The sequence below is a fragment of the Martes martes genome (assembly GCF_963455335.1).
Source record: "Martes martes genome assembly, chromosome: X".
Lineage (NCBI taxonomy): Eukaryota > Metazoa > Chordata > Mammalia > Carnivora > Mustelidae > Martes > Martes martes.
Genome location: NC_137897.1, coordinates 92,281,676 through 92,309,506, shown reverse-complemented (window position 1 = coordinate 92,309,506; position 27,831 = coordinate 92,281,676). Strand labels below are relative to the sequence as shown.

At 46.0% G+C, this 27,831-nt stretch overlaps 1 protein-coding gene across 2 annotated transcripts; it reads left to right on the top strand.

Moving 5' to 3' along the window:
• LOC308337143 (A-kinase anchor protein 17B-like) lies at positions 1 to 27,199 on the top strand (the record flags this gene model as incomplete). 2 transcript variants are annotated; one of them, XM_080795180.1, is made up of 6 exons in its annotated part: positions 1 to 79; positions 4,748 to 4,852; positions 16,866 to 17,634; positions 19,037 to 19,164; positions 20,628 to 20,895; positions 25,554 to 27,199. In XM_080795180.1, the coding sequence occupies exons 3-6, from the start codon at positions 16,882 to 16,884 to the stop codon at positions 25,656 to 25,658; spliced, it is 1,254 nt and encodes a 417-aa protein (XP_080651306.1). In that variant the 5' UTR covers positions 1 to 79; positions 4,748 to 4,852; positions 16,866 to 16,881. The 2 variants fall into 2 exon arrangements, with proteins under 2 accessions (XP_080651306.1, XP_080651305.1); XM_080795179.1 differs by lacking the exon at positions 25,554 to 27,199 and adding an exon at positions 22,651 to 24,279.
• Positions 27,200 to 27,831: the final 632 nt, after the last annotated feature.

The following is a 27,831-nucleotide window of genomic DNA, read 5'->3' as shown; positions in this document are numbered from 1 at the left end:
GGTTCCCCCATCGTACACTCGTGTGAAGAGAGTGGACCCTGACTGGATTCGTGTCTCATCTCCAGCATCAGAAGGAAAGGTGAGGAGCTGAGAGCAGGGACTGTGAAGGTGGTGGTGTGGGGGGAGGGGAGAGGCTGTTTCTCTCTGTCACTGGCTCTGGCTCCGTGTGGCTCTTCCCGGCATGCATTTCTGCTGGTGTGGCTCTTCCCGGCATGCATTTCTGCTGCTGCTCGAGAGGGGGACTTCTACGGAGTCATTTCAGAGCCAGTGTTGTGTTACTTGTGCAACTCTCAGATGGGGTGTCTGCTTGGGCCTCTGTGAGTTCTAGGTTATAGCCAACGTGCTCCTGGAACTTTAAGAAGCGTTAAAGCCAAGCTGGGAACTGAGGTAGACCAACGCAGGGGGCTCAGCCTGAGCAAATGGGGGCCGCGTGGAATCCACTGGTGCTTTGCCCAGAAGAGGCAGTGTAAGGCTGCGACACTTAGAGGAGGAGGGGGAGGTCGACCATAATAGGAAGAAGGGCTCACAACAGCTTAAGTATGTTATTTGTATCGTTTGCCTTAATCCTTCCCGATTTCTGGAAGGTAGGCACTATGATGAACCATCTTCAGAAGCTCAGAGAAGTTTGGTAAATCATCCAGGAGCTTGAGGGCAGAGCCGGGATTTGAACCCGGGCCTCCTTGACATGAGCCCTTGAGCTCAGAAGCACTGTCCTGTTTCTTTTTCTTTCTTTTTTTTTTTTTTTAATTTTACTTATTTATTTGACAGAGATCACAAGTAGGCAGAGGGGCAGGCAGAGAGAGAGAGAGGAGGAAGCAGGCTCCCCGCTGAGCAGAGAGCCCGACGCGGGGCTCGATCCCAGGACCCTGGGATCATGACCTGAGCCGAAGGCAGAGGCTTTAACCCACTGAGCCACCCAGGCGCCCGGCACTGTCCTGTTTCTTGCAACAAAGGCTTCCTAAAGGAGGTGGTAGGTGAGACAGGCTTTGAAGGGTGGGTGGGATTTATATACCCAGAGAGAGAACGTCTGGCTGAGGGGTTCACTGGTTTTGAGTTTGGAGGAGCTCAAAGAAGGCTGGCCCAACTAGGATGGGGAAGGGATGCAGGAAGACGATGAATTATAAGGCTGCTGAGGCGGGGGTGGGGGGTGGGGTGGGGGGGCTTGTGTTTTGGAGAGCCTGGCCAGGAACTTGGGATTTGATGTCGTAGGAATTAGGGAGTTGCTGGGAGTTTTTCACCACGGAAGAGCACAACGAAACCAGTGTCATTCCCTTGGCGGGCCCTCCTTGGGTCCCTGAGCCTGTCCCCCATCCCACTGTTTCTTAAGAAACTTGCCCGGTTGTCAGCATATTTAACTCTTGTTTTTGGATTTCCTGAACCCTCGGGGAGCACCAGTTGCCTGCAACCAAACAGATTCCGGGGTTCAGTGTTTAGAAGGAGCAAGCTAGGAAAGGGGCCCCAGATCAGTCTCAGATGGGTGTGCCTCAGCCTGCACAATATTTTTAAAAAATATTTATTCATTTATTTGAAAGAGTGAGAGTGAGAGAGATCACACAGGGAGAGGGAGAAGCAGGGTTCCCGTTGAGCAGGGAGCCTGACACGGGGCTCGATCCCAAGACTCTGGGATCACGACCTGAACCGAAGGGAGACGCTTGACCTGACTGAGCCACCCAGATGCCCCCAGCCTGCACAGTATTTTAAAAAGCCATTGAATTAGGGGTCCACACTGAAAAACCAAAAGATTTGGGGGCACCTGGCTGGCTCAGTGAGTGGAGCGTGCAACTCTTGATCTCAGGGTCGTGAGTTTGAGCCCCACGTGGCGGGTAGAGAGCTCAATAAAAATTGGGATTTCCAGTTTCTCTAGGAACATCAGAAGGCTTGATCCGCATTCCAGCTGCAGAGGGCAGAGCTGTACGTGGCCGACTCCCTCAGCTGGGGCCCAGTCCTGGGACCCCCCCTGCCGCTGTGGGCCCCAGACCACTGCTCTTGGGAAACAGGCCCCCGCTCAGGATCAGCTTCTGGTCTTACTAATTGCTGGACGTGCAGTAGAGCCGACTCTGGAATGGGAATAAAGGCTCCCACATAGGGAGGTCGGTGTCGTTGGGGACGGTCTGGTCTGATGGCCAGGGCCTGAGCATTACCCACAAGGGGTCCCTTCCTTCTGGGCTGGGGCTTTGAAGCCCACGATGCGGGGGCCCCAAGGAAACATTTTGGCAGGCCTCACTGTCCCCGTTCTCATCCTTCACTTGGGCTCAGGTTTTCTTTCTGCTGCCTACCTGGTGGGTAGAGTGGGTAGGTGGAAATGGTAAAAAGAGTTCAGAGGGAGAAAAACAACTCAGGAACAATGACCTAGAGACTAGCGTGTTCAGCATGTTAAATCCCCAAGTCCCCGAGGGTGCTCCCCGCGTGCTGGAGGGACAGGCATAAGCCATTTCCCCACCCTGGCCTTTGGGGTGGCGGGCTCTTCATTGTGCGGAGGACGCTTAGCACCTCTGGCCCCCAGCCGACCATGTGGCAGCGGTGTCCTTCCCTCTTCCAGCTCCTGGGACAACCACAACCCCCTGTTGCTACACGCGTCCCAGCGCTCTTGAAGGGGGCGGTACTAGCCCTTTGGAAAAGCGTAGAAGCATATTCCTGGGGCCTCCGACACTCATTTCACGTGAAAGGATATTCACACCCTTTTCACTTCCCTGTGGCCCAGAAGTATCCTCTGCGTGTCATGGCACTGGCCATTTTATTCCTCACATTCTGGTTTGTCTTCATTTCTTTTTTTCTCCAGACTCCGTTCTTTGGGGGTGACTCCTCCCTGTAGCCCCCCTCCAAAGGGTCTTCAATGGACTGGTTGCTCGGGAGGTCCACTGGGTAGCTCTTGACGACATTCGTTCCCTGATGAACATGAATAGCTCCAGAAGCCCGAAGGAGCATTTCGCCGTTCAGCTCTAGGCACTGTCATTGGTATTTTCAATACGGAAGTAACACCATTGAAATGTAGCAGATGTGCCTCGTCTCCGAGGTAACGGTTAGCCTTATGAAGTTCCCGCCATGTGCCAGACCCCCAGACATGGTTCTAGGCTCTGAAGATAAGCTGGTGACCCAGACCGATGCCGTCCCCGTGCTCAGGGAAATTCCAGACTGGGGATGAGGGCTGGGCAGGTGCATGCGACAGGCCACATTAACAAGCGCACGTGATACTTGAGCCTGTCGCTGTTACAGTGGAAATAAGATAGGTACTATGCTCCGTCGGGGTTGGGGGTGAGGTGGGGGGCTGGGCTATTTAAGATAGTGCTCAGGGAAGGCTTCTCTGAGGAGGTGATGTTTAAGCCAGAGATCCAGAGCAGTCGGGGAGAAGGGTACAAAATGAGTAGAAGCAGGTGAGCAGGGCCTGGCTTTTGAGGGTAAGCAGTTTGAATGGTGTTCGGAGCATGATGAGAAGCCATCGGAGGGTTTTGAACAGAGTGACACGATCTGATTTGAGGTTTTAAAAAAAAAATCATTTTGCCTGTCACTTAGCAGAGACTCTGTGGGGGCGGGATAGCAGGAGAGACTAGCTGGGAGGCTGTGGCAGTAAGCCACATTCCAGATGGCGCGGGCTTGCACCCCAGCTGGGTGTGGGGGCAGCTGCAGTGGTGGATGTGGCCTTGGAATGTGGCAAAGCTGGGGTCAGGATGACTCGGTTCAAAGGTCGAATGTGAGGGGAAGGGAGGGACAGCTCCTGGTTTCGAGCCTGAGCGCCTGGGAGGAGGGTGGCTCTGGTTAGGGACATGGGAATCACTGGGGGGGGGGGGCAAGCGAGGGCAGAGAGCAGGTTGCGGGGCCATGGAACTTAAGAGTTCTCTTGTACTTATTAGCTTGGGAGGTGAGTGGGACCTTCAGCTTGGGGACATTGAACAGGCTGTGGATTACCAATATGGGCTGGGATCCAACCTTTGATTTCTTTTTAAAAGCATAAAAAATGAAGTGCAAACTCAAGTCATTTCAGGTGGGCCCTTTAATACTGCTGATGTCACGATAAAGTACCATCATCTTTCACAGGATCAGTTGGCCAATCTGTCATGAGCTATATAAGCCCGTTCCTGCCCTTCAACATGGTGACATGTTTTGAGGAAACGATGTGTTAAGAGACGTGAACAAAGAAGTTCGTAGTGGTCCCCTTTCCCATGGCGGTAGAATAGAGTAGCAGTGGTACCCCTTTGGAAGGAGTCCTCTTTCAGTCAAAAAGAATAATTGGGGGGCGCCTGGGTGGCTCAGTCTTTTGGCATCTGTCTTTGGCTTGGGTTGTGATCCCAGGGTCCTGGGATCGAGCCCTGCGTCAGGCCCCTTGCTCAGTGGGGAGCCTGCTTCTCCCTCCCCCACTCTCCTTGCTTGTGTTCCCTCTCTTGCTGTGTCTTTGTCAAATAAATAAATAAAATCTTAAAAAGAAAAAGAATAATTGGAAAATGCAAATCCCCAGAGATGGGGAATTAGCTAACCAAATACACAGCAAGTCTCTCCAGTACTTCCATATAGAGCTTCTCTCTATATAGAATTTCCATGGAAATTTGCGGTGGCCATGGAAAAGGAGAAGCGCGTTGACCATGTCGCTGTCTGGAATTGCTATTAAACAGGTACAAAAGCGAGATTGTGATGGTCTGTAAGCACAGCTGTAAATCTCAGTGCTGTCTGTGCCTAAAGTCGTCAATATCCAGGTGCCTTATTCTTTCAGACCATTTCACCTGCTTTTGACTCCATTCCCCTTTCTCTCTGACAGTATCCCCGCGGTTCAGATGCCAGGACGTACCAGGCTACCGTGATGAGTTCCCACGAACTGTGGCTTCTCCAGTTGGTCCTTTCTTGATCACATTTCCACCAGAAGGTATTGGGGAATATTGTCTTCTGTAGGACTTGTGGTCAAATAAGTTCGCCTTGGGATTATGAAAAGGTTGAGAGATAACTGCAGCTCTCAGGAACTGCTCAGTTGTGCAAAGCCCCGTCCCATGTAACGCTTGCTTTTCCCCTGTAGGGGGCGACGGGCGGGCGGGGATTTTGCTGGTCATTTTCAGATGGGAAAGGTAACCCGGAGAAGGAAAACACTGGTGATGTCATGAGACACACGGGATAGGCAAAACCTGCCCTGTGCCTGTCACGGGATAGCAGGAGAGACTCATGTGCATGTACACGCACACACGCAGGAATACTACTCAGCCGTAAAAAAGAATGAGATCTTGCCATTTTTATCAACGTGGATGGACCTGGAGAATATTATGCTCAGTGAAATAAGTCAGAAGGAGAAAGACAAATACCCTTTGATACCACTTATAAGTCAAATCTAAAAACCGGGGCGCCTGGGTGGCTCAGTGGGTTAAGCCGCTGCCTTCAGCTCAGGTCATGATCTCAGGGTCCTGGGATCGAGTCCCACATCGGGCTCTCTGCTCAGCAGGGAGCCTGCTTCCCTCTCTCTCTCTCTGCCTGCCTCTCTGTCTACTGTGATCTCTCTCTGTCAAATAAATAAATAAATAAAATTTAAAAAAATATCTAAAAACCAAGCCACATGAAGACAAGCAGAATAAAACAAAGCAAAACCAAATTCCTAGATACGGAGAACAGATGAGTGGTTATGAGAGGGGAAGGGGGATGGGAGAGGAGCAAAAGGGGTGCAGGGGGCCAAGTGTAGGGTGATGGATGATAATAAGATTTTTGGGAGCCGTCACTTTGTAGTGCGAACAGATGTCAAATGACAGGGTCACACACCTGAAACTTAATAATTTCAAAAAATGTTCCAACTGAACTCTCCCTTAGAGCAGATCTTCGTTGAGATTCTCCCTCAGCAGGACTCCAGAATCCTGTGGTCATCACTAATTTATCATTGCTACGTGGCTGTGGGTCCCCAGAAGTCCCTTTCTGTCTGTCCCCAAAGCCCCCAGTGCCCCACTAAGCTCGCTGGGACCATCTTGATTTGCAGTCATTTGATGGGCCCTGTATGGGCTCGGTTCCTGCTATTGCGACACCGAGTGCCACTCATTTTAATGATGTGATCTTTGATTATGTCAGGATCAGAGCACACGGTCAGCCTCAGTTTGAAAGTTGTGGTTTGGGTTAATGATGCGTCAGATACGTGAATGTTTGTCCGTGACCTCTTGACTAGAGAGCTAGGGAATATTTCTCTTTGTTCAAGAGTCCCTGCGATTCTGTACTAGCCGGGAAACTGGAAAGTGGCCAGGGGGCTTTGACCTGAATACATTTTGGCTGCCCCACTGATTATAAATACGTTGATATAATCTTATCCATCTTACATGTGTTCAAAATGACTAACTTTAAAGTTCAGAGGCCTGGAAGGAAACAGAAAGAGGATATGCAGTTGTGCAGATCGTCCATTTCCCTTTTTTTCCCCCCCACTGTTTTTAAAAAAACACGGCTCATTGACGCGGCCTTTCTAGCACTCTGATAGCAAATATTTATGAGCGTGAGGAAAAGCAAGAGAGGGCGAATGACACATCCTTAGCTTATGATTGAAATGCTTTTAAGGTTGTAAAGTTATACTTCTGATCTAAAAGCCCCAAGACATGGGGCGCCTGGGTGGCTCAGTCGTTAAGCGTCTGCCTTCGGCTCAGGTCATGATCTTGGGGTCCTGGGATCAAGCCCTGCATGGGGCTCTCTGCTCAGTGGGGAGCCTGCTTCTCCCTCTCCCACTCCCCCTGCTTGTGTTCCCTCTCTCTTTCTGTCAAATAAAATGAATAAAAATCTTAAAAAAAAAAAAAAGCCTGAGGCAGAGCAGAGGACTCTCTCTCAGTATCTTTTGAAGTGAAAGAAGGTGTCAGAGTGGCTTTGGATGCAGACCTGGCAGAATTTCTGGAATATTCACTGCTGGTCAAAAGAACCTTTTTACGCTTGTGGAGACATCTCAAGACCAGTTTCTTTTTTCTATTCTCTTATCCTATGCTGTTTGGTCAGTTTTGCCACTAGGTATGGAGACAAGGAGGATGAGGCAGACGGGTGACTAGAGAAAGCAGTCTTTTTCTCTGCGAATCTGCTAGAAACATTCTGGCATTGGGAGCAGGTTGAGTGAAATGCCTGTGTACACAAGATATGGCTGGAATGCACGCTGTGTAAATGTTACTGAATGACTATCATTTTTGAAGGTTGGAGGAGCTCTTGTTTGACCCTGCAAAGGTGTTAAAGAGTAAGCTTCCTCAGAAGTGTTGCTTTTATTTATTTTTTAAGACTTTATTTATTTATTTGACAGACAGAGATCACAAGTAGGCGGAGAAGCAGGCAGAGAGAGAGGAGGAAGCAGGCTCCCTTCTGAGCAGAGAGCCCGATGCGGGGCTCGATCCCAGGACCCCGAGATGACCTGAGCCGAAGGCAGAGGCTTTAACCCACTGAGGCACCCAGGCGCCCCAGAAGTGTTGCTTTTAATCACAGGACTAGAAGAAAGGTGTGGACATGGGGTGGGGTAGAGGGGGAGATTGGGGAGGTCATGGTGGAACATAAGGGAATGTGAGAAGAGTTAAAAAAATTTTTTTAAAGATTTATTTATTTATTTGACAGACAGAGATCACAAGTAGGCAGAGAGGCAGGCAGAGAGAGAGGAGGAAGCAGGCTCCCTGCTGAGCAGAGAGCCCGATGTGGGGCTCGATCCCAGGACCCCGAGATGACCTGAGCCGAAGGCAGTGGCTTTAACCCACTGAGCCACCCAGGCGCCCCAAGAGTTAAAATTTTTATTAAAATTCAGCTTTCAAAATCTGTGGAGGCCTAATTATGGCGTTCCTTGCCATCCAGGCTTGGTTGATACCAAGCTCTCAAACCTTTGTCGAATAAAGTGATCTGGGCTGCTGACAGTGATGGGTGGAAATGATGGGAAAATTGTCAGTGAATTCTACCATCACTGTCAGTGGAAGCACATATATATGAAAGGGGAATTTAAAGCCAATTAGGTTGTGCTAGATAACCAATTTTGTCATTTGCCTAACAACTTGATCTCAGTGATTCTGTCTATTTTAATTAGATATAGTGATATTCCTGTGTATAAATATGCATACAGTAACGGAGCTATATTCTATTTATTCTAATAAATAATTATCTCATTTAGAACAGATTGTCTTCTGAATATTTATTTGGTTTAAACAGGGTCAAAGACAGGGATTGTATGGGGGAAAGCATAAGCCTTCTTAGATCTATTTTTTCAAAAGCGAAGTAGGGCCCTGTACAGGTTTTTAAAACATTTTTTAATTTAAATTCAGTTTAGTTAACATACAGTGTATTATTAGTTTTAGGGGTAGAATTTAGGGATTGGTCAGTTGCATACAACACCCGTGCTCAGCCCAGCAAGTGGCCTCCTTCCTGCGCATCACTCGGTGACCCCAGCCCCCCAGCACCCATGGGTCCTCTGCAGTTTTAACTAGATTCAGGGACTTGGCACATTGAAACTTGGAGTTGAGAAACTATCGTGACTTCGAAGAAAGCATCTGTTCGTTGAGTGCTACATGTAACTCTGAGTGTTTTCCAGAAACATCCGTGTGCTTTTGCTCTAAAATAAACCGGTTGTGACGTAAACATTCTGCAGCCAGATCAGTGGTTGCTGGGGGTGGGGGAAGGGTTACGAAGGGGCACAAGGAACTACCGGGGGTTGGCGAGCATTTTCACTGTCTTGATTGTGGTGATGGTTCCATAGGTTTGTGAACCTAGGTCAAAACTCATCAAAGTGTTTTGGTACAAGTGCAGTGTGTTATGTTATGAAACATGGCCAATTGCTTCCTCGTTATCCGATGTTCTAATCTTCCAGGCTTCGGTCATAACCCGTATAGACTTTGGTTGTGGGTGCAGGTGCCTGTGGGCCTTTCCAGTGATGGCAGATGGAGGGGTGTCTCCGACTGGAGAAGGGAGATGCTGTTTCATGACTGTTTTGATCCTTTCCGGGCAAGTTTAGATCAGCAGCTGTGAACTGCTTACTTTTCCTTGTTTATCATCATGTGAGTTTCCTCTTTTTCATAAACAATTTTAATATTAGCTGTGGGCACTGGGCTGGCTCAGTCAGTAGAGCGTGTGACTCTTAATCTCAGGGTTGTGAGTTTAAGCCCCACATGGGATATGGAACCTACTTAAAAATTTTTTTAAAAACCCAAAACCCAAAACAGTTTTAATATAAAATGAACACATGCTTATTGCAAGTACCCCAAAATCAAAGCAATGAGCGTACAGAGTAAAAAGGGCAAGCCCATTCCTCTCCTCTACTGTCAGTTCATTTCCCAAGGGAAATAGTGTTCACAATGGGATGTCCCTCTTCACAGACTTTATGTGAGAAGGCATGGGCACACCCATGCATGTATACTGATACTTCATTACTTTATTATATTACTTTTCAAAAACAAGATCACATTGTACATTATTATCCTGCAACTTGTTTTTTTTTTCCAATATTTTATTTATTTGAGAGAAAGAGCACGAGCAGGGGGAGGGACAGAGGGAGGAGCAGACTCCCCGCGGGACTCAATCCCAGAACCCCGGGATCATAACCTGAGCAGAAGGCAGACACTTCACTGACTGAGCCACCCAGGCTCCCAGTCTTGTAACTTGCTTTTAATTTTTCCCTGTAATAAGTATCACTGGCATCCTTCCATGTTAGGAAGTACAGAAGTAGCCCTCCCTTCCATCCTCCCTCCCATCCTCCCTCCCTTCCTTCCTTTCTTCTTTCTTCCCTCTTCATCTCCCTTCTCCTTCCTCCTCCCTCTGTCTCTCCTTCCTGTCTTCATGGTGGCAATCCTTCTCTTCTCCCTTTGTTTTTTGTTTTAGTTTTTGGTTGAGGTCTCCTTAAGGAAAAAGCATCACAACAGGAATTATTGGGCACCTATAAGCTAGGCACTGTCTAGTTAATTTTTAGTGATCTGTCAGAAGTTGCCAGTGACATCACTATAGCATTGAAGCCATTGAATCCATGACATATGTCAAAAGCCTACTTCTTGGTACAGACTAGGTCCTGTATAGATATATCTATAGTAGAGAGATGGGTGCAGAGGGAGAGGGAGAGAGAGAATCTCAAGCAGGTGCCACACCCAGTGTGGAGCCCGATATGGGGCTCGATCTCATGACCCTGAGATCATGACCTGAGTGCTGAGATCAAGAGTCAGACACTTAACTGACTGCACCACCTGGACGCACCCCTCTGCCCCTCACCCCACGTGCGCACGTGCGCTCTCTCTCTATATATATATTCTACAAGTTTTTAATTGTAGTGTAGTTAACATACCATGGTATATTAGCTTCAGGTATACAACATATCGATTCACCAGTTCTCTACATTACTCAGTGCTCACCACAACAAGTATTGTCCCCGTCTGTCACCAAGGAACGTATGCCATTATCCCATCCTGGGATTTTATCCTAGGGCAATAGTTCAACAGAAGTCTGACTCTAGATTCACAAAGATATGTATTAATAATAATAATAATGGCCCACATTTATTAAGTGCTTACCGTGTGCCAGGCGCCATTTTAAGCACATTACAATTATTTACTCTGTTAGTCCTTGCATCAGCTAAATTACATGCTGTGATTGTGATACTTTTACTAAAATGAACACACCGAAATCTAGAGGACTTACACAGTTTGTCCCAAGTCACAGAGCTGGTAAGTGATAAGAGTTGGGGCTTAAATCCCAGCAGTGCTGTTCTGGAACCCATCGTCTTATCCCTATGCTGGGTACTACCTCAGCGTCCACGCTGGCAGTGTCCACAAGAGAAACAAAGTGAAAATAACCCAGACCCTCCACGAGAGGAGCGGTTCTAGAAATTATGGTAACACCCTTCATAAACAAAACATTTCTAGAACAGTACAACATGAGTTTAAGATTATTCCAATTCTTGGCATCATCCCCCGAAATTCTGACTCAGGAGGCCTGAGGCGGGACCCTGGAATTTTTATTTAAGACAAGCCTATCTGGGGGGGCCCCTGGGTGGCTCAGTCATTAAGTGTCTGCCTTTGGCTCACTTCATGATCTCAGGGTCCTGGGATCGAGCCCCGCATCGGGCTTGCTTGCGTTCCTGCTCTCACTGTCTCTCTGTCAAATAAATAAATTTAAAAAAAAAAGACAAGCCTATCTGGATGCAGGTGATTCACACGACTGTATTTTGTGAAACACAGCAACAGACCATAAAGTGCTTGAGGTCAGGGAATCCAGACAATCCTTCTTAAAACCCCAGCACCGAAGGAAGCACATAGAGCAGAAGACATGCTCATCTGTCTCGAGCTGAACACCTCTGAGTCTCTTCCCCCACTCTCTAAATGAGGGTGTTCCCCAGGGCTGTGTCTTTGGCCATCTTCTTTTTGGATTTCTCTTTACACGTACATAGCAAGTTACAATCCAAATCACTTTCTCATATAGTATATCCCCTGATCCTTAAAGCCTCAACTGACCCTATAACATGCTCCTAATATTGCCCCCTTTCTTTCTCTCTCCTTCTTTTTTTCCTCTTTTTTTTTTTTTAATAGTGAGCTCTCTGCCCAATGTGGGGCTTGAACTCACAACCCTGAGATCAAGAGTCCCATGCTCTTCTGACTAAAGCAACCAGGCACTCCTGCTTCATTTCCTAAAATCATAGTCCACACACTCTCCCTGCTTCTCTACTTCTTTTTAAAACTTCAACTTACTATAATTTGGGTTTTTGCCCTCAACAGCCTCTATGCTGCAAAATTCAGTGGACACTTCTTGGGGCACCTGGCCGTCTCAGTTGTTGGAGCATGTGGCCCTTGATCTCAGGGTTGTGAGTTCGAGTCCCACGATGGGTGTAGGGACTACTTAAAAAAAATTTTAAAAAATTCAGTGGATGTTTCTCTATTCTCATCTTACTTGACCTCTTCGGAATAGTTAATATCATTGACTAACCCTCTTTCTTCACTCCTACGTGTCTGGCTGCTCCTGTCTTCTTGCTGAGGCCTCCTCTGCTAAGTGACTGCCAAATGTTGACTTTCCATGGTGATTGGTTCTTTGTTTTCTCATCCCAAGAAGAGCTCATCTACACCTGCCATAGTATTTGACTCATTTCTCTCCAAATTTGATAAGAGCCTTTTTGACACTGCAGGAAAATGGAGACATCTGGCTAAAATATAGACACTTGTTTTAGTCTGTAGAAATCACCCTTGTGAGGGACATGAGGCATACAGTAAATCTCAAAAAGTGATGATTTTTAGTAGTCTTTGTGAATTTAATTTTAAGCAGAAGAACTTTTTATTTTTTTAAAAGATTTTATTTATTCATTTGACAGAGAGAGACAGTGAGAGAGGGAACACAAGCAGGGGGAGTGGGAGAGGGAGAAGCAGGCTTCCCACCGAGCAGGGAGCCCGATGTGGGGCTCGATCCCGGGACCCTGGGATCATGACCTGAGCTGAAGGCAGACACTCAACGACTGAGCCACCCAGGCGCCCCTTAAGCAGAAGAACTTTTTAAATAAGATCCATTTATACTTTGAAATGAGTGACTAAAAACGCATCAGTTGAAAGTTGGATTAAATTAGCGGAACTTTTTTTTTTTTAATTTTATTTATTTATTTGACAGAGAGAGATCACAAGGAGGCAGAGAGGCAGGCAGAGAGAGTAAGAGGGAAGCAGGCTCCCTGCTGAGCAGAGAGCCCGATGCGGGACTCGATCCCAGGACCCTGAGATCATGACCTGAGCCGAAGGCAGCGGCTTAAACCACTGAGCCACCCAGGCGTCCCAGCGGAACGTTTTATTAAAACTACTATAGAAAAAGTCATAACTCAATTTCTGAACTTTATTCCCATATATACATGGTTTGGACAAAATTATATTCAAATGACACTGTTAATAAGCAGCTTTGAGCATTTTTTTTTTTTTTAGCTTTGAGCATTTTTTTTTTTTAAAGTAGGCTCCATGCCCAACGTGGGGCTTGAAATCACACCCCTGAGATCTAGACTCACACTCTTTACCTACTAAGCCAGCCAGGCGCCCCATGTTTTTTTCTTATTTTTTATTATTTCTCTAGGATAAGTTTCTAGAGCAGGTGTCTTGATCCGAGGAGATGAGCCTTTTTATGAGTCTTGGTTTGTTTTGCTAAATTATTCTAGGAAAGAATGATGTACATTATCTTAAGCAAGGTGTCTGTGTTTTTCTTCCCAAAACTCTCCCAGAAATTGGTTTTTATTATTTGTATTCATTTGTGTAAAAACTATTAAGTGGAATTGTGTATCTTGAAACTAATTAAGAGCTAGATGGTTGTATCTGTTAGCTATTGTGTAACAAACCAGCCCCAAATTTAGTGGCTTAAATAACAGTGATTTATTATTTCTCCCAAGTCTATAGGTTGGCTGGACTGTTGGGCTCACTCAGGGGTTCATGGTCAGTGGTGGGTTGGCCAGGGTCTGGCTCCATGAGGATGCCTCATCTGCCACCAGGGGGCTCTTTTCCATTTGGTCCAGAATCCTCCAGCAGGCCAGCTCAGGCGTATGCTCCTGGCATGGCAGGGTTCCAGGAGATTAAGGGCCACTTGAGACCTAGGCCTAGAACTGGCATTCTGTCACTTTTGCCACATTCTAGTAGTGTGTGTGTGTGGGGGAAAGCCAGCTTACATTAAAAAACTGGGGGGAAATAGATTCTATCTCTCAGTAGCGATGACTTGAAGTCACATTGCAGAGTGTGGCTATGGGGCTGGGTGGTAACCTGGGATTATTTTTGTAACTGTTCTACCATGACATTCAAATGAATGTTGTCCTTCAGAGGTATCATCTTTCAAAGCTCCAAACTCATTCAACGATGTATGAACGAATTAAAAAAGAAAGAATTAGAGCCTTTATTAGAATCTCCTTTTAAGGGGGGGAGGTGGTTATAAGCCAGTTAAGAAAATCATTTTTTTTAAAGATTTTATTTATTTATTTGAGAGACAGAGAGAAAGCAGGAGAGGGGGTAAGGTCAGAGGGAGAAGCAGACTCCCTGCTGAGCAGGGAGCCGGATATGGGACTTGATCCTGAGACTCTGGGTTCATGACCTGAGCCAAAGGCAGATGCTTGACTGACTGAGCCACCCAGGTGCCCAGAAAATCAGTTTGCTTTTTATAGTTACCCATTTTATGCAACATTCTTGACTCTAAATCTGACAATTTCTAAATATCAAAGCCATGAGAAAAAGAATTTCAAAATTGACATCCATCAAGACTATTTAAAAGACCATAACCCAGACTTTGAAATCAATCCGAAAGGAACATTCTGAGATGTTTAACACAAAGGCAATAGCACTGGAATAAGAGGGAAGAGCATGACAAACCTGATTATTTTGAAGTGGTTAACTACTTTGTGTTTATTTTTTTCTGGAATGTTTTTTTAAAAGCTGTTGCTTTAAGGGCACCTGGGTGGCTCAGTCGGTTAAGCGTCTGCCTTCGGCTCTGGGTCATGATCCCGGGGTCCCACGGTCTAGTCTTTCAGTGGGGGACTCTGCTCCTCCCTCTGGCCCTCCCCATCTCGTGCTCTCTCTCACTTTCCCTCTCTCAAATAAATAAAATCTTTAAAAAAAAGCCATTGCTTTAAATTAGGTTGTATAAACAAATATCCATTGACTGTAGATAAATTTTGGAGTTCAGTATATCGTAGTTGGATATCAAATTAATTTTTCTCCTAAAGGAGCTTAGCGTTAACTCTTATTTAGGTTGCAAATTGCAGCAAACTAACTGAATTTTCTTCTTTGTTTTGCTATTTCGATGTTTTTGGAGAAAGAAAACGTGCTTGTTTTCATAACATCCCAGTTCAGTGTTGCTATTATAAGAATTCTTAGTACATTAGTATCTTAGATACAGCCTTTGGAGGCCTTTAAAAAAATCAGCTTATATAAACTCAAGGAAATTGATATGGCTTGTCCTTTATGGACAGTTATTTTGTAAATGGATTATTATATGCAACTGATGAATCACTAAATTCTACCCCTGAAACTAATAATACACTATATATGAACTAAATTGAATTTAAATAAAATTTTTTTAAAAAATTATGCACTTATAAAGTTAACTAAGATTTAATAGTAAATTTTGTGTTTGAATTTCCATCAGCTACCCGTATATGTTTGAGTCTAAACCTCTCTGAAGTTGACATTAGTGAGAAGCTCAGGTTATATGGACTCCGAATATATACACTTTAGGAAGAGCTCCTTTATTGGGAAGTGCTCTTTGAAGTCAGCAAATAGGAGCAGAAATCCTCAATTCTCGGTATTAGCGATCTTACTCACCTCGGGGCAGCTTGAGAAAGTTTGTTACTAGGAAATGCCAGCCAGCACTCATGTTTGGGAGGTTTTCTAGTCCCAGAATAGAGGGCAGATTCATTTGATCACTCATTAGAGGAGGCTGTCTCCCCTGTACTTGAACTTAGAGTTCAGTTTAGTTCATGTCAATAGACTGGAGGCATCCGAGCCGATGTACGACCTAGAATGCAAAGTCAGGTGCGTGTTGGTGAATGTCCTGTTTCTGTAGCACCCCCAGCCAGTTCTTATGGGATTCTGCCTTTGAGAGCAGTCACTCAACAGACTTGGCATCCTGCGGTCTCAATGTGTGGGCAAGTCATTTCATTTTCCCGAATCCGTGTGAATTTCCCCATCTGTAAAAACAGGCATGACAATGCCTACGCACAGGTTGCTTCACGAATCAGATGAGATAAAGTGAGACTATTGCCACGAATAAATAATCAACATAGCTTGTGTTTATTGAGAAATCTCTGTGTACCAGGCACTATTCTAAGGATTTCACATGTACTTGCTCAACAAATCCTCTTGGAAATCCTAGAATCTCTATTTTTCAGTGAAGGAAGCTGAACCGCAGTACAGTTGACCCTTGGAAACAGCATGAGTTTGAACTGCACGGGTCCACTTATATGTGGGGTTTTTTTCTATAAATACAATGGTGTAAATGTATTTTTCCTTATGATTTTTTTTTAAAGATTTTATTTATTTATTTGTCAGAGAGAGAGAGTACACACAAGCAGGCAGAGAGGCAGGCAGAGGCAGCGAGAGAAGCAGGCTCCCTGCTGAGCAAGGAGCCCGATGTGGGACTCGATCCCAGGACCCTGGGATCATGACCTGAGCCGAAGGCAGCGGCTTAACCAACTGAGCCACCCAGGCGTCCCTCCTTATGATTTTTTTTTAAAAGTGATCTCTACCCCCAACGTGGGGTTCAAACTAACGACACTGAGGTCAAGAGTGACACACTCCACCGACAAAGCCAGCCAGGCACCCCCATTTTTCTCACCCTTCCTTATGGTCTTCTTAATAACATGTTCTTTTCTGGGATGCCTTGGTGGCTCAGTTGGTTAAGCGACTGCCTTCGGCTCAGGTCATGGTCCTGGAGTCCCGGGATCGAGTCCCATATTGGGCTCCCGGCTTGGCAGGGAGTCTGCTTCTCCCGCTGACCCTCCCACTTCTCATGCTCATTCTCTCTCACACACTCTCTCTCAAATAAATAAATAAAATCTTTAGAAAAAAAAAAAAAACAAAAAACATGTTCTTTTCTCTCGCTTACTTCATTGTAAGAATACCGAATAGCATGTGTGTAAAATACCCAGTGGCTGTTACTCCATTGTTTCTGTTATCGGTAAGGCTTCCAGTCCATAGCAGGCTATTAGGAGTTAAGTTTTGGGGGGAGTCACAAGTTATACATGGATTTTGGACTGCATAGGGGTTGGGGGGGTTGGTGCCCCTCGCCCCCATACTGTTCAAGAGTCCACTGTATATGGAAACTCTTGGAAAGCTCTGAAACCCAGTAAGCAAACGGATGCTATTGTCTCGGTTCTCCCCAGAGTACTCTTTCCCTTACTGATTGAGTGGAAGTCCGGGAGTGCTAGCACCATTCAAGATCCAAGTCCGTGTTTTGTGCCATCTGTATGAAAATGTTCTGTTTGGCCCTCTCAGGTTTCCGGGGGCTACCATGACGGTCACCGTGGTGTACGATAACTCCGAGGCCACAGAGCTGTGTGCCGCTCAGCACCTCTACCTCAAGCCCATCGCAAAACTGATGATCAATGTCTTGCTCCCAGAAAGCTCAGAGCCGACGAGGCCCTTCTCCAACTGGGAAGTTCTGGACCAGCTGAAGAGCCTGATTTGCCCTGACCAGTTCACCACCGTTCGGCTCTCCAAGAGCACAAAAGACTTCATCCGATTCGAGGGCGAGGCCGAGACGCGCAGTCTGGTTCAGATCTTGAAGGCCAAGTTACACGGGAAGATCATCAAGCTGAATGGCTTGAAAACAGACTTAAAAGTCGTGGCTACAGATGCCCAGGGAGAGTGGGAACGCTTCCCCAGGGAAAAGGAGGCCTCAGTGAGCGATGGGGCTGAAGAGCAGGACCAGGATAAGAGCCCGGATTCTATCTATTTCGCTGGCTTGCCCTGCAAATGGTTTGCGCCCAAAGGTTCCAGCGGGGAGAAGCCCTGTGAAGAGATCCTTCGGGTGGTCTTTGAGAGCTTTGGAAAGATCAAGAATGTGGACATCCCTATGCTGGACCCCTACAGGGAAGTGATGACCGGTGGAAACTTCGGGGGTTTCAGCTTCGGCTTGCAGACATTTGAGGCCTTTGTACAGTACCAGGAGTCGACAGACTTCGCGAAAGCCATGGAGTCCCTTCGAGGGATGAAGCTGATGCTGAAAGGAGATGATGGGAAAGCTCTGGCCTGTAACATCAAGGTAAGAAGGAGCCAGGATTTCTTTCATTTCCCACCGTTCAGGTGGTCCCGAGCAAAAGCTGGAAGGAAGCCTCTAGAACAAATTTCCTTAGACCCCCCATTAGGCTCTGAGCGATGGCTGATGTAGAGATTTGTGTTGTCATTCAGAAACGGATGTTTAAGAAGAAAACTAATCCTGATGTGGACATTCTTCTGCCAACTGTGGTTTGGAAGGGATGGTTCTTATCATCCGGGGCTCTGCCCCAACTTCTTGGGGGCGCTGAGGAATTCTTCTGACCCTTATGGAGCTATCTCCTAGGCTTGTTCCACCTGATGAGTTGCTGAGAGAGAGAGGATCCATGCAGTTTGACCCCACAGGAGAGCAGTTTACCCCCCTTTACTCTTGGGGGCAACAGGTTGCATTTTCAGGAATGTCTGTCAGGTGAATTGCTAGAACATAATCTCAGGGAACTGGGATCCTTTCCTTTTGAGATCATCCTGTCTCTCCAGTCAGGCCACCCCATCTCCTTTGTGACTTCTCACTCCAGCAGAGGAAAAGATGTGGCTAAACATTCTTTATTCTCTCACTTAGCCTTGAGCATGAATTTGGACTTTCGCCTTCAGTCGCTTCCTACGTGTGCGTGTGTGTCTGTGTGTGTGTGAGATGTGTGAAACTACTTATGTTAAAATATATCTTTTTTTAAAAATTATGAGCTATTCAGCCAGACAAAAGATAAAACACATGCTCTAGTGACCACCCAGGTACCCACTGGCCGGAAAACATCCCCTGTTAGATTAGACACCATCTCCCTCCCTCCCCGCAGAGGTGGCTATGATCATGAATTTGGTGTTTAGCCTTCTTGTGCACATTTAAAGGGCTATTTTTACCTCCTTTTATTTTTCAAGCAAATTCTCTTGGAGCACCTTGAGAGGACTTTTACTTTATTTTGGGGATTTGCAAAGTAGCTCAGTAATCACTACAGTCCAACCTCGGATCCCAGTAGGTCAGTTCTCTTGAATCTTTGCTTCCCCAATCCTTCCTCTACCCCCACCCCCCACACTTAAAATTTTTATTTATTTATTGCCTTTTTTGGTCTCTGGCGACTAAAATACCTGAACTCAGTTGATTTTTATAACAAGCCCGAGGTAATTAATTCACATCCCTCACAGCCTGTGCCCATAATGACTTGGTGATGGAGCCATGTGAAAGCTCCTGAAAGGTTCTTGCCAAAGACGGTTCTAGAACCCACAGGGCTGTTGGGCAGGTGCCCAGGAAACAGCAGAACAGTAATGGGGAGAGGACATTTTGAATTCATGGAGTTTTGATTTGTTCAGTACACACTGGTTTCATCTCGCTGGCCTGGGACAACACCCAGGCCTCGGGCAGACTTTCCTAATGAGAGTCTGAATTGTTTTGTGCACAGGTTATGTTTGACACGACCAAACATTTCAGCGAAGGGGCTATCAGGAGGAGAAATCAAGAAAGGCTGAAGTTACAAGAGCTGGAGGAAGAAAGGAAAAAAGTAAAGCGAGACGAGGAAGAGGCTGCAAGGTGAGAAGACTGACATTGACCAAGGGGGGTTTTCACTTCTGACGTGTGGGCTTATCCCTTCCGGTGAATGGCTGCCCTCGATGGGTTACATTGAGGTGGGAGTGGCCAGAATTGGTACAGTCTTCCGGCTGTGCTGTTACAAGACCAAAATGTGGTTGAAAGATGAGAAACTTAAAAAACAACTTCTCAGGGACAATAGGTAACGAGCTAGATCAAGATACCTGGGAAGAAATGATTTAAAAAAATAAATAAATAAAGGGATCCCAGCTTTTACAGTGAAAATCCTAGCCCGGCCAATTGAAAAGTTGACCTGTTCACCCCCAATTTGCCCAAGTTTAGCTTGCCTATTAATTTAAAATGGAAAGAAAATCCTTCTTAGGTTGGGGAGAGATTTTCTTCCACAAAATGGTCGACAGTCAAACCAGCCCCTCAGCGGGAAGGCATGGATTTCTTGGCCTTCTGTTTCTTGTTGGCTTTAAGTTCTTTTGGTGAATTTGAGGAGCCTCCATGTTGATTTCTTTGAGCTTCTCCTTGTTTTCTAATTTAGGAACTTGAGCCTAGAAAGGGCTATTGGATTGCCAAAGGTTTGCCAAGAAGTACAAATGGGCTCTCAAAACCAGTTTGGCCTCTTGGCCCTTCCCCTGATGTGCTTATTCTTTCAGTCTTTCATGTAAATTATAGTTATTCAAAAAAGGAGATAAAGAGTCCCCTTCCGTGTGCCTTTCATTTGTTTTGGCTGGTGGGGTGAATAGGAGTTGCTTGAGATCATGTCTGTGAAACTCCGCCAGAGTTTGAGCCCGGTCAAGGCAACTATTCTCCCAAATTTCCAGACTAAACATGTAGTTGAGATAATCTTCCAGCTTTTGGTGAAGTCCTCACTCAGGTAATTGTCCCTTCCTTCCTCTTCGCCACGGTTCATAAGGGCCCAAGCAAAACAGTTGAATTTTTGGGACAATAGCCCATATTTTTCTATGCCAGTGTCCCGTATTAGGTCATAGGTACCAAGGACCAGTACTCAGCCGTGAGAGTTTCTGAGTACTTTGACTTCCCTTTATGATTCCTTTATTAAGCCTATAGAAAGTCAACTCCATGGAAGCTTTTTGATCTCGAGAGAAATGAAATGACAGCTGTGACAGCTAAATCCACAAGCTGGACTGCTGGTGGTTTGACAAAGTGGGGACTTCGAGAAGCCCCTTCTTTGAATTCTGTAGCCTTCTTTTTATATACTCTCTCCTATACATGCTTCTAACTGACCAGCTCAGTTTTGGGTCCTTCCCCTTTGACTGATGCGCCTATGATGTCTTAGTCCCTAAGTTGTTCCCATCAGACCCCGAGGTTAGCACTGCGTGATTCTGGGAAACCTAACCCATCCGCCCCCCCCTGCAGCAGCGGGGAAGGAGCTGGAAGGAGAGCCGGTGCCTAATCCATGCCCTCTGAATGACTGACTCTTAATCGTTGTCCAGAAAAAGAAAAGAGGAGGAGAGGAGAGCCCAGGAAAAGAGGAAGAAGGCCAGGGTGAGGAGACGAGGCCCGAAAGAGAGAGACAGACGCCGGCACAGGAAACCGAAGGCCCGAGCCCCCGCGGACAGCGCCCGGGAGCGCGACTCTTCGGAGGAATGGGAGGAGAGGAAGTACCTGCTGGCCCAGAGGCGGGTGGAGGCCCTCCGGCTGCTGCGGGTACTCTTGAGGAAAATTGCTGTAAGGCTCTTTCTCCGTCCGTCTGCGCTGTCGGTAGGTACCTGATCGCTCGGAGACGCACTTTGACGCTGACGCTGTGGCCCATTTGAATTGACTCCGCGGAAGATCGTTTGCCTTCTTTGGGGTTTGTCTTCAACAGGCTGTCTCAGCCCTGCGGTCTTGGGACGGTGCATCCCAGAGCAGGATAGCTAGTGAATCTATCCTTCTAGGCCCCTCATGCCCCGGGGAGGGGCGGGGGACAGATGGCGTGGGTGTGAGGTTGGTAGGAGTCTTCCATTAACTCCACTTGTCCATTCATCTGCAACGGGTCTGGATGGGAAGGAAGAGCCTTGGACAGAGACCTTTGTGTAGCGAGTTCCTGTTAGTCTGGTCTTCAACTATTTGCTAAGGAATTTCTGACATCACAGAGAAATTTGTTTGGTTTGGAGAGTTTCCATTTTTGGAGTTTCAGGGTTTTTTTTTTTTTTAATTGTTGTTTGTTTGTTTCTTTGCCCCACTTTACTGACCTCCTAAAGATAGTCAGACTCTGCAGATGGCCTGGAGGAAAGGCCAGAAAGGTTCCCAGGCGGTTCATTTAAAAATGCATCTTCAGGGTTTTCAAATATGCAGAGTGAGTGACATCAGGATCAGATAGAGGGACTTTGATGGCTATCTGCATTTCCGGCCTTTCTCTCATGAGTGCGGACAGCCAGACTTAGTGAAGTCAGGGTCAGAAGAATCTCACATTTACACTCACAATAAGGCTCACTGGATCTTTTAATTTACTGTAATGACCTCCGGGGGTGACTCCTTTCTTTCTTTCTTTCTTTAAATTGGCCACTTAAACCATTTTTTAAAAGATTTTATTTATTTATTTGAGAGAGAGAGAGAGGGCATGAGAGGGGAGAGATCAGAGGGAGAAGCAGACTCCCCGCTGAGCAGGGAGCCCAATGTGGGACTCGATCGCAGGACTCCAGGATCATGACCTGAGCTGAAGGCAGTTGCTTAACCAACTGAGCCACCCAGGAGCCTGGGGTGACTCCTTTCTAAGAATTTGTCTCCTTAAATGTATGCGGTGCCTAACTAACTCTTGGCTCCCATTGATGGGGCCTGACATTGATGACACAGCCCCCAGGTTCAAATTCCGGGTCACGGGTAGGCACTGTCCCGAGGTGCACCCCCATGTCAGTGAGAGCACAGTGTGATCGCTCCCAGCGGGGTGGGACCACTGGGCCACCTTTCACCTGCCTGCGGTTCTGCAGAGCAGACGGCATAGGCAGACCCATTGCCATGGCCACACTTTCTACCTGCAGCCTCTCTTCCAACTGAAGCAGGAGAAGCGGCGGCAGCTCAGGGACATCCTTTCAAGCTAACCCATGGGAAGAGACTGGGCTGACAAACAGGCAGGCTCTCTTGTAAGCCAGCTGATTCCCTTTGAGACACACATTTCCTGTTCTAGGATTTTCTGGGAAGGCTGTAGAGCATTTCTTATTCCTCTCACTATCCCCAGCCCCTAGCCTAAGACCTGGAACCAGAAGTCCTCACCAGTTTGTGAACAAATTAAAAAAAAAGTGGTCATGTGCTTTGAAGGTACATAAATCGTGCACACAGACCTCAGAAACACAGCTCACGTTCGCCTGAGAGATCGAATCCCGTACCTCCTCTTTCCTCCAGGCAATATCGTTCCTAATTTGGATCTACCTTACATGTTAGAAACCTCTTCAGAACAATGCCAGAAAGCCCCGTCTTCTTTGAGATTGTTGCACTGTGAGGTTTTTCATGTGAGATTTTTAACCTTTCTCTTTAAAGGGATCCACACAGTTTAATCCACAGGGGGTAGATGATGCAAGCCCCAAGGTGAACCAGGCTCCAGGGAACACGCTGGAAATGCTGAAGCAAGAAGAGTTAAACACCCAGTATCTTCAAAATCAGGAGGAAATGCCAAAATATCAGGTTGCCAAGTCAGACAATAAAGGAAAACAAAAAATGAAGAAAAGAACTAGAGCTCACTTACATAAATCTTCCCACCACCTTGGGAGAAAAAAAATAAGATACTTAGCTAGAAAAGAGAGAACTGGGAAATTATTAACCGAGGGCTACGGTCACAGTTTGGTCTCTGACCAGAATTCTTTGCAGAACGTGATGATTCAAGATCAGTCTCTTGAGGGAGAAGACCAGTGCAGTTCTAACAAATCCAATGCTTCTAGATTATCTGAGCCAGACCACGGCAAGAAACAGAAGATCTATGAAACAGATGAATTTATTGATTACCTATTAAACTATTATCAAACTCCAGAGTATGCCCGCATCTGCCTAGAACCAAGTCATCTAGCAAGCCCATGTCAGTGGCAGAGGGCTGTCCGTGCTAAGGGAAATGGATTTCAGATCAATCTGAGAAAACGGAAGCATCACTCCACCAGTCCGAGCCAAATGCAAAACCTGGCAACAAGAGAACGGGTTCAAGAAGATGACTACTCATCTGAGATTTGTACTCAGGATCCTGAGCTTAAACCACAAAAGAGAGGAAAAGTGGATTATGCCAAAGAATGTACCGAGGAGTTGAAAAATCATTGCAAGGATACAGCTGGTGAAGCTGGTGGTCACCTGTCCCCAGCTGATGAAAAGAGCCATCTGTTAGAAAAGATGCAAGCTCACCAGCTCAGAGATTCTAACTCCCCAAGTCACAGCCAAGTTTCCTCACCTAGGAGGTCAGCCAACTTGGATCTGGAGTTGACAGATTTCTTAGAGGAAATCAGTAGTGATTCCGAATGCTTCAGTGAAACCCTTAGCATAAACAAAGAGGAGGAAGAGAGGTCAGTGGCCACATCTGATAGCTCCCCAGAAAAAAGATCTCTTGATGATGACGACCTCACCACTAGTGATCGAGAAATTAGGGCAAGTCCGCAGGCCTTGTATTCAAAGTGGAGCCGCCATGGGGAGCATAGCTCCTCCAAACCCAAGCTGGGGAAACCAGGCGAGAGGTCCAAGTATGAACGGAGATGTTCGTGGCTTGAGGGCGAAAACCATTCCATTAGAGGTGAGAAGAGCACCGGCAAAAGGAGGGCAACAGCAGTCCCCAAATACTTGCTCGGCGGATCGGGTCCTAGTGGTCTGTTAGACCATATCGCAAGGAAGAGGAGGAGGCTCGGCGACAGCACATCTGGCAGGCAGGCGAACTACAGGTCCGCTCATGTGCCCGGAGCATCAGCAAAAAGTGCTCACGTTTTCTACGTGGGGAATTTGCCCCAAAGAAGAGAGACCCCATGGAAATCAGAATATAACCAGGAGGTCAGAAGGTTTAAAAGACACGAGCGTTCTAGAGATCCCACGCTGAATTCTGGTAATTATTATATTAGACATGACAGTCAGGAGCACCTCGACTATGGAAGCTATTTTGGAAATGGCTACGCTAGTTCTTTGTATTTTCAGATGTTTTAAAGGCCTCGTAGATCAGAAACACCCTCATTCTCAGCAAACAACGTGCAGGATAGAACACTTAAAACCAAATAAAGATAAGGTAGTTAGGAACTGCAGAGTAAGAAAGCAGCACTTAAAAGCTTGGGCAAGGTCAAAGGCAAAACCTTGTTTCCCTCGCCAAAGTATAAAACATAAATGACTGTAGGTGTGTTGGCAAACTTTAGAAATAAGAAACATCCAGATTCCAAGGGTTGGTAAAACCACATGCCTGTACAGCTTGATCCAAGGACAGACTTTTCTACAGTTCGGCTGCAACCTGAGACCGGTGCCAGCCAGAAAGCAAATGAACGTGGCGCGGAGTCAATAGCCTTTGTGGTTCTCTAGCTGTTAGAACACCATCATTTAGTGTCAGTTACCTTCAAAGGGGACAACGGCAGCTGAACTAGGATCTTTTCACACGTGCTTGGGTTTGGTCAGAAACACCAGGTGCGGCCACAAAACTTTCCTTTTATCCAGACATAACGACAGGTAGCAGAAGACATGACAGCTAGGACACATCACAGACTCGTTTGTGACACCGATGGTTTCATGACCGCCCACTAGGAGGAAATTAATTTCATCAGTGTGTTCACAGTACTCTAAAGAATTGTCCTTTGTGAAACAAAACTCGGAACAATCCACGGAAAGGGACTCGGATTGTCTCTTGAGGCTTAAACAGATAGTGGACCATTCACAGAGCTGTTTTTAGAAACATCCCATGTCATTCCATCCTCGAAAAGCAAGAGCATTGAAGCAAAATAACCAGTGGGATTCGCAAAAGGCAAGATGGAAAGATCCCGGGGCACCATGAATGGCTCTTCGGAAGCTGGGACATGGCAGTAATCCATTTCAGGTTCTGTAATCCTTTCACTCAGGGTTGGGTGACATCAGTTTGTAAAAAGCCACTGACTATCCCCAAACTGACTTTTATCAAACACGAACAAGTGCCTCCTCGATCCTCTGTAATGCCATGGAGTTAGGAGGAGTCAAGGGCAAAGCCCTAGTTTTCTAGCTGGGGAAAAAATCGGTATGTGTGTAGGATTTGTAATCTCTTAACAGAAGCAATTTATCTTTTTACCTACTGGTTTTGGACTTCTTGAATATGTTTTTAAATGGAGATATTTTATAGATTCGTAAAGATTTACATCTCAATGCAGCGCATGTTCTATTGAAAGCTCGGCTGATTCCTTCTGCCTTATATAGGATTTAGGACCCCAGAGGCAGTAGATGACCTTCTTTTTTTTTTCCCAACAAAGCTTATACCTGACTCGGCAGTGGAAGACATCAATGAGGTTAGACTGGCTGCGGCAGGAGAAGGAGATTTCCATTCACAGAAGGAGTGGAAGACCACGTTTTCATAGGGCGTGGTTCATCTCAGTCTTAACCTGACGTTCTGTAGAAAAGTACCAGCCGGTAGGGCCAAGGGTGGGATGCCAGTCAGTGGGGTTGCCCTGAATGACGAGGCACGTCCTGTGCTCAGAACCAGCCCCTTGAGCAGCCTGATCGCTGAAGGGGCCACGCGATCTTCTAATTCACCAAAAGTAAGAACCGCACATTGTTTCATTGATCTCTTCTAATCGCATTTAATAGAGATACGCTAGTTCATGCAGAAGTTCAAGAAAATGAATGTAACGTAGCAGGTCATGCTTATTATTAACAAGACGGTAACCAACGAATGATTTGTGGGCTTCCTCGTGTTCAGTTCCACTTCAAGCTAGTGACTCTACCATCACCACTAGGCTTGGCTTGTCACATCTGAAAAATGGCTCGTGGGGTGAGTGCCTTTTCTCCTCTGAGGACTAGCAAGGACTGTTAATGTTCAAAGTACTGTTGCCCAGAGTAGCCTTTTAAAGTGCTAAGAGCTTGTGTTTTGTCAGACAACTTTTGGTAACTAGGTATTTTTTTTCTCCTCCGGCGAGACCCTTGCTCCTTATTTTTTTTCATGTTTCATGCCACTGAAACAAAGAACATTATGAGTTTGTAATGGAAAGCAGTTGTGCTTGTTTTGAAAACAAATCTTCATTTCTTCCGCCATTCGATAATTTTTCTTTGCAGAGATTTTTGGGCATGAAAACAATTTGCTGCTCAGTAACCAGACACACACAAAAAATAAATTACAGAATACAGCATGTGCAATTTTTTGGGGGGGATAATAGAACCGGTGCTAAGTCACTTCTATCTAATATTTTGTCTGGTTTTGTTTGTTTGCTAAATACCATCCTGGGGCCTAGAAGTAAGTAAAAATACTGGTTTCATGTTTACGTTCTGTACAACTTTGGATTTTTATATGTCTTGTGGTAATGTGTTTTAGATTTGAATAAACCTTTGTGTGTGTGTGTGTGTGTGTAGGCCTTAAATGAGGAAGAGAACAATTTATCCTGTACTTTTCAGTGGAATGAGTGGCTTAGTAAGGAATGAAATAGAACCGAAAATATTGTGATCACTTTCTATTAATTAACATTGTTCTTCATTGTGCTGTTCTTTAAGTGGTGCAAGAGTATTTTCTCATCTTTTTTCTATGACCTATTAAGTAAGTAAGGGCCTGAACTTTAAACTCTGTCTTTTTAAATAGGTATTTTCTTGTGTTTCCCTTGTATGTGCTGCTAATAGCGCTTCAAGAAAACTGAAAACCTTTCGATGTCTTTTTGTTCAATTTGTTTGAATTTCTCAGGTAGAAAGCCACATAACCTGGTAATTTTGAAAGTAAGAACCAAATAAATGTATTTTTATTTGTTGCGAGACTGTCTAAAATGTTTTAAATAAATGCTAATAATTCCACGGGGCGGGGGGTGAGTTTCTACTTGTAGTAAGCTGCTTTGCACTCCTGATGCCAACCCTTTGTCTCATTTGCATTGTTAGAGAAATAGTACCTATTTAATTTTCAGATATATTAAAAAATAAAATGGTCAAGGTGACTAGAGCCTGTTCATTTGCCATGCACGCTGGCTAGGATGTCACACATCTCCAGCATTTTCCCTGAAAATAGACACACACATCAGGTTTCGATAAGGCCTCTACATGACTTTTCCCTCCGTGATGCCGAGGTCTGGAAACAGACTATGTCAGAGCTCATGCACCTGGAGATCACGGTTTTATCTTCATTTTGGATAAATTGAAATAGCAGTATTTGGACTGAAGACTATCCTCCCTTTGGCAAAGTTTTCATCAATAATCTTAGAAGGCAGCGAAATGGACCCAGTGGCCTTTCCCTTCACCCCTGTAGCACCTGGTGGAGGTGTTTGAGTTCTACAATCTCCTGATGTCAGCGAGGGTGTGGGGTGGGGCAGGGGTTCTAGTCGGAGAAGCTAAGGGTTTCACTGCTTGGTCCCTGATCAGTCCAGAGTTACTGCGTTTTGACGTGAAGCGTGCAGCAAGCTGCCTCCGAGTGTTCTATAAGAAAGGCTGTACCTTAGTTCCATCTGGTTCCCTTACACCTGAAAGGGTCCTTGTTGGGGGGGGGAGGGGAGGATTGCCGCAGAGCGCTCTCCGAAACAGCAAGGGCTGTCCTGATGCTTGTTCTAGATCTTGGATTAG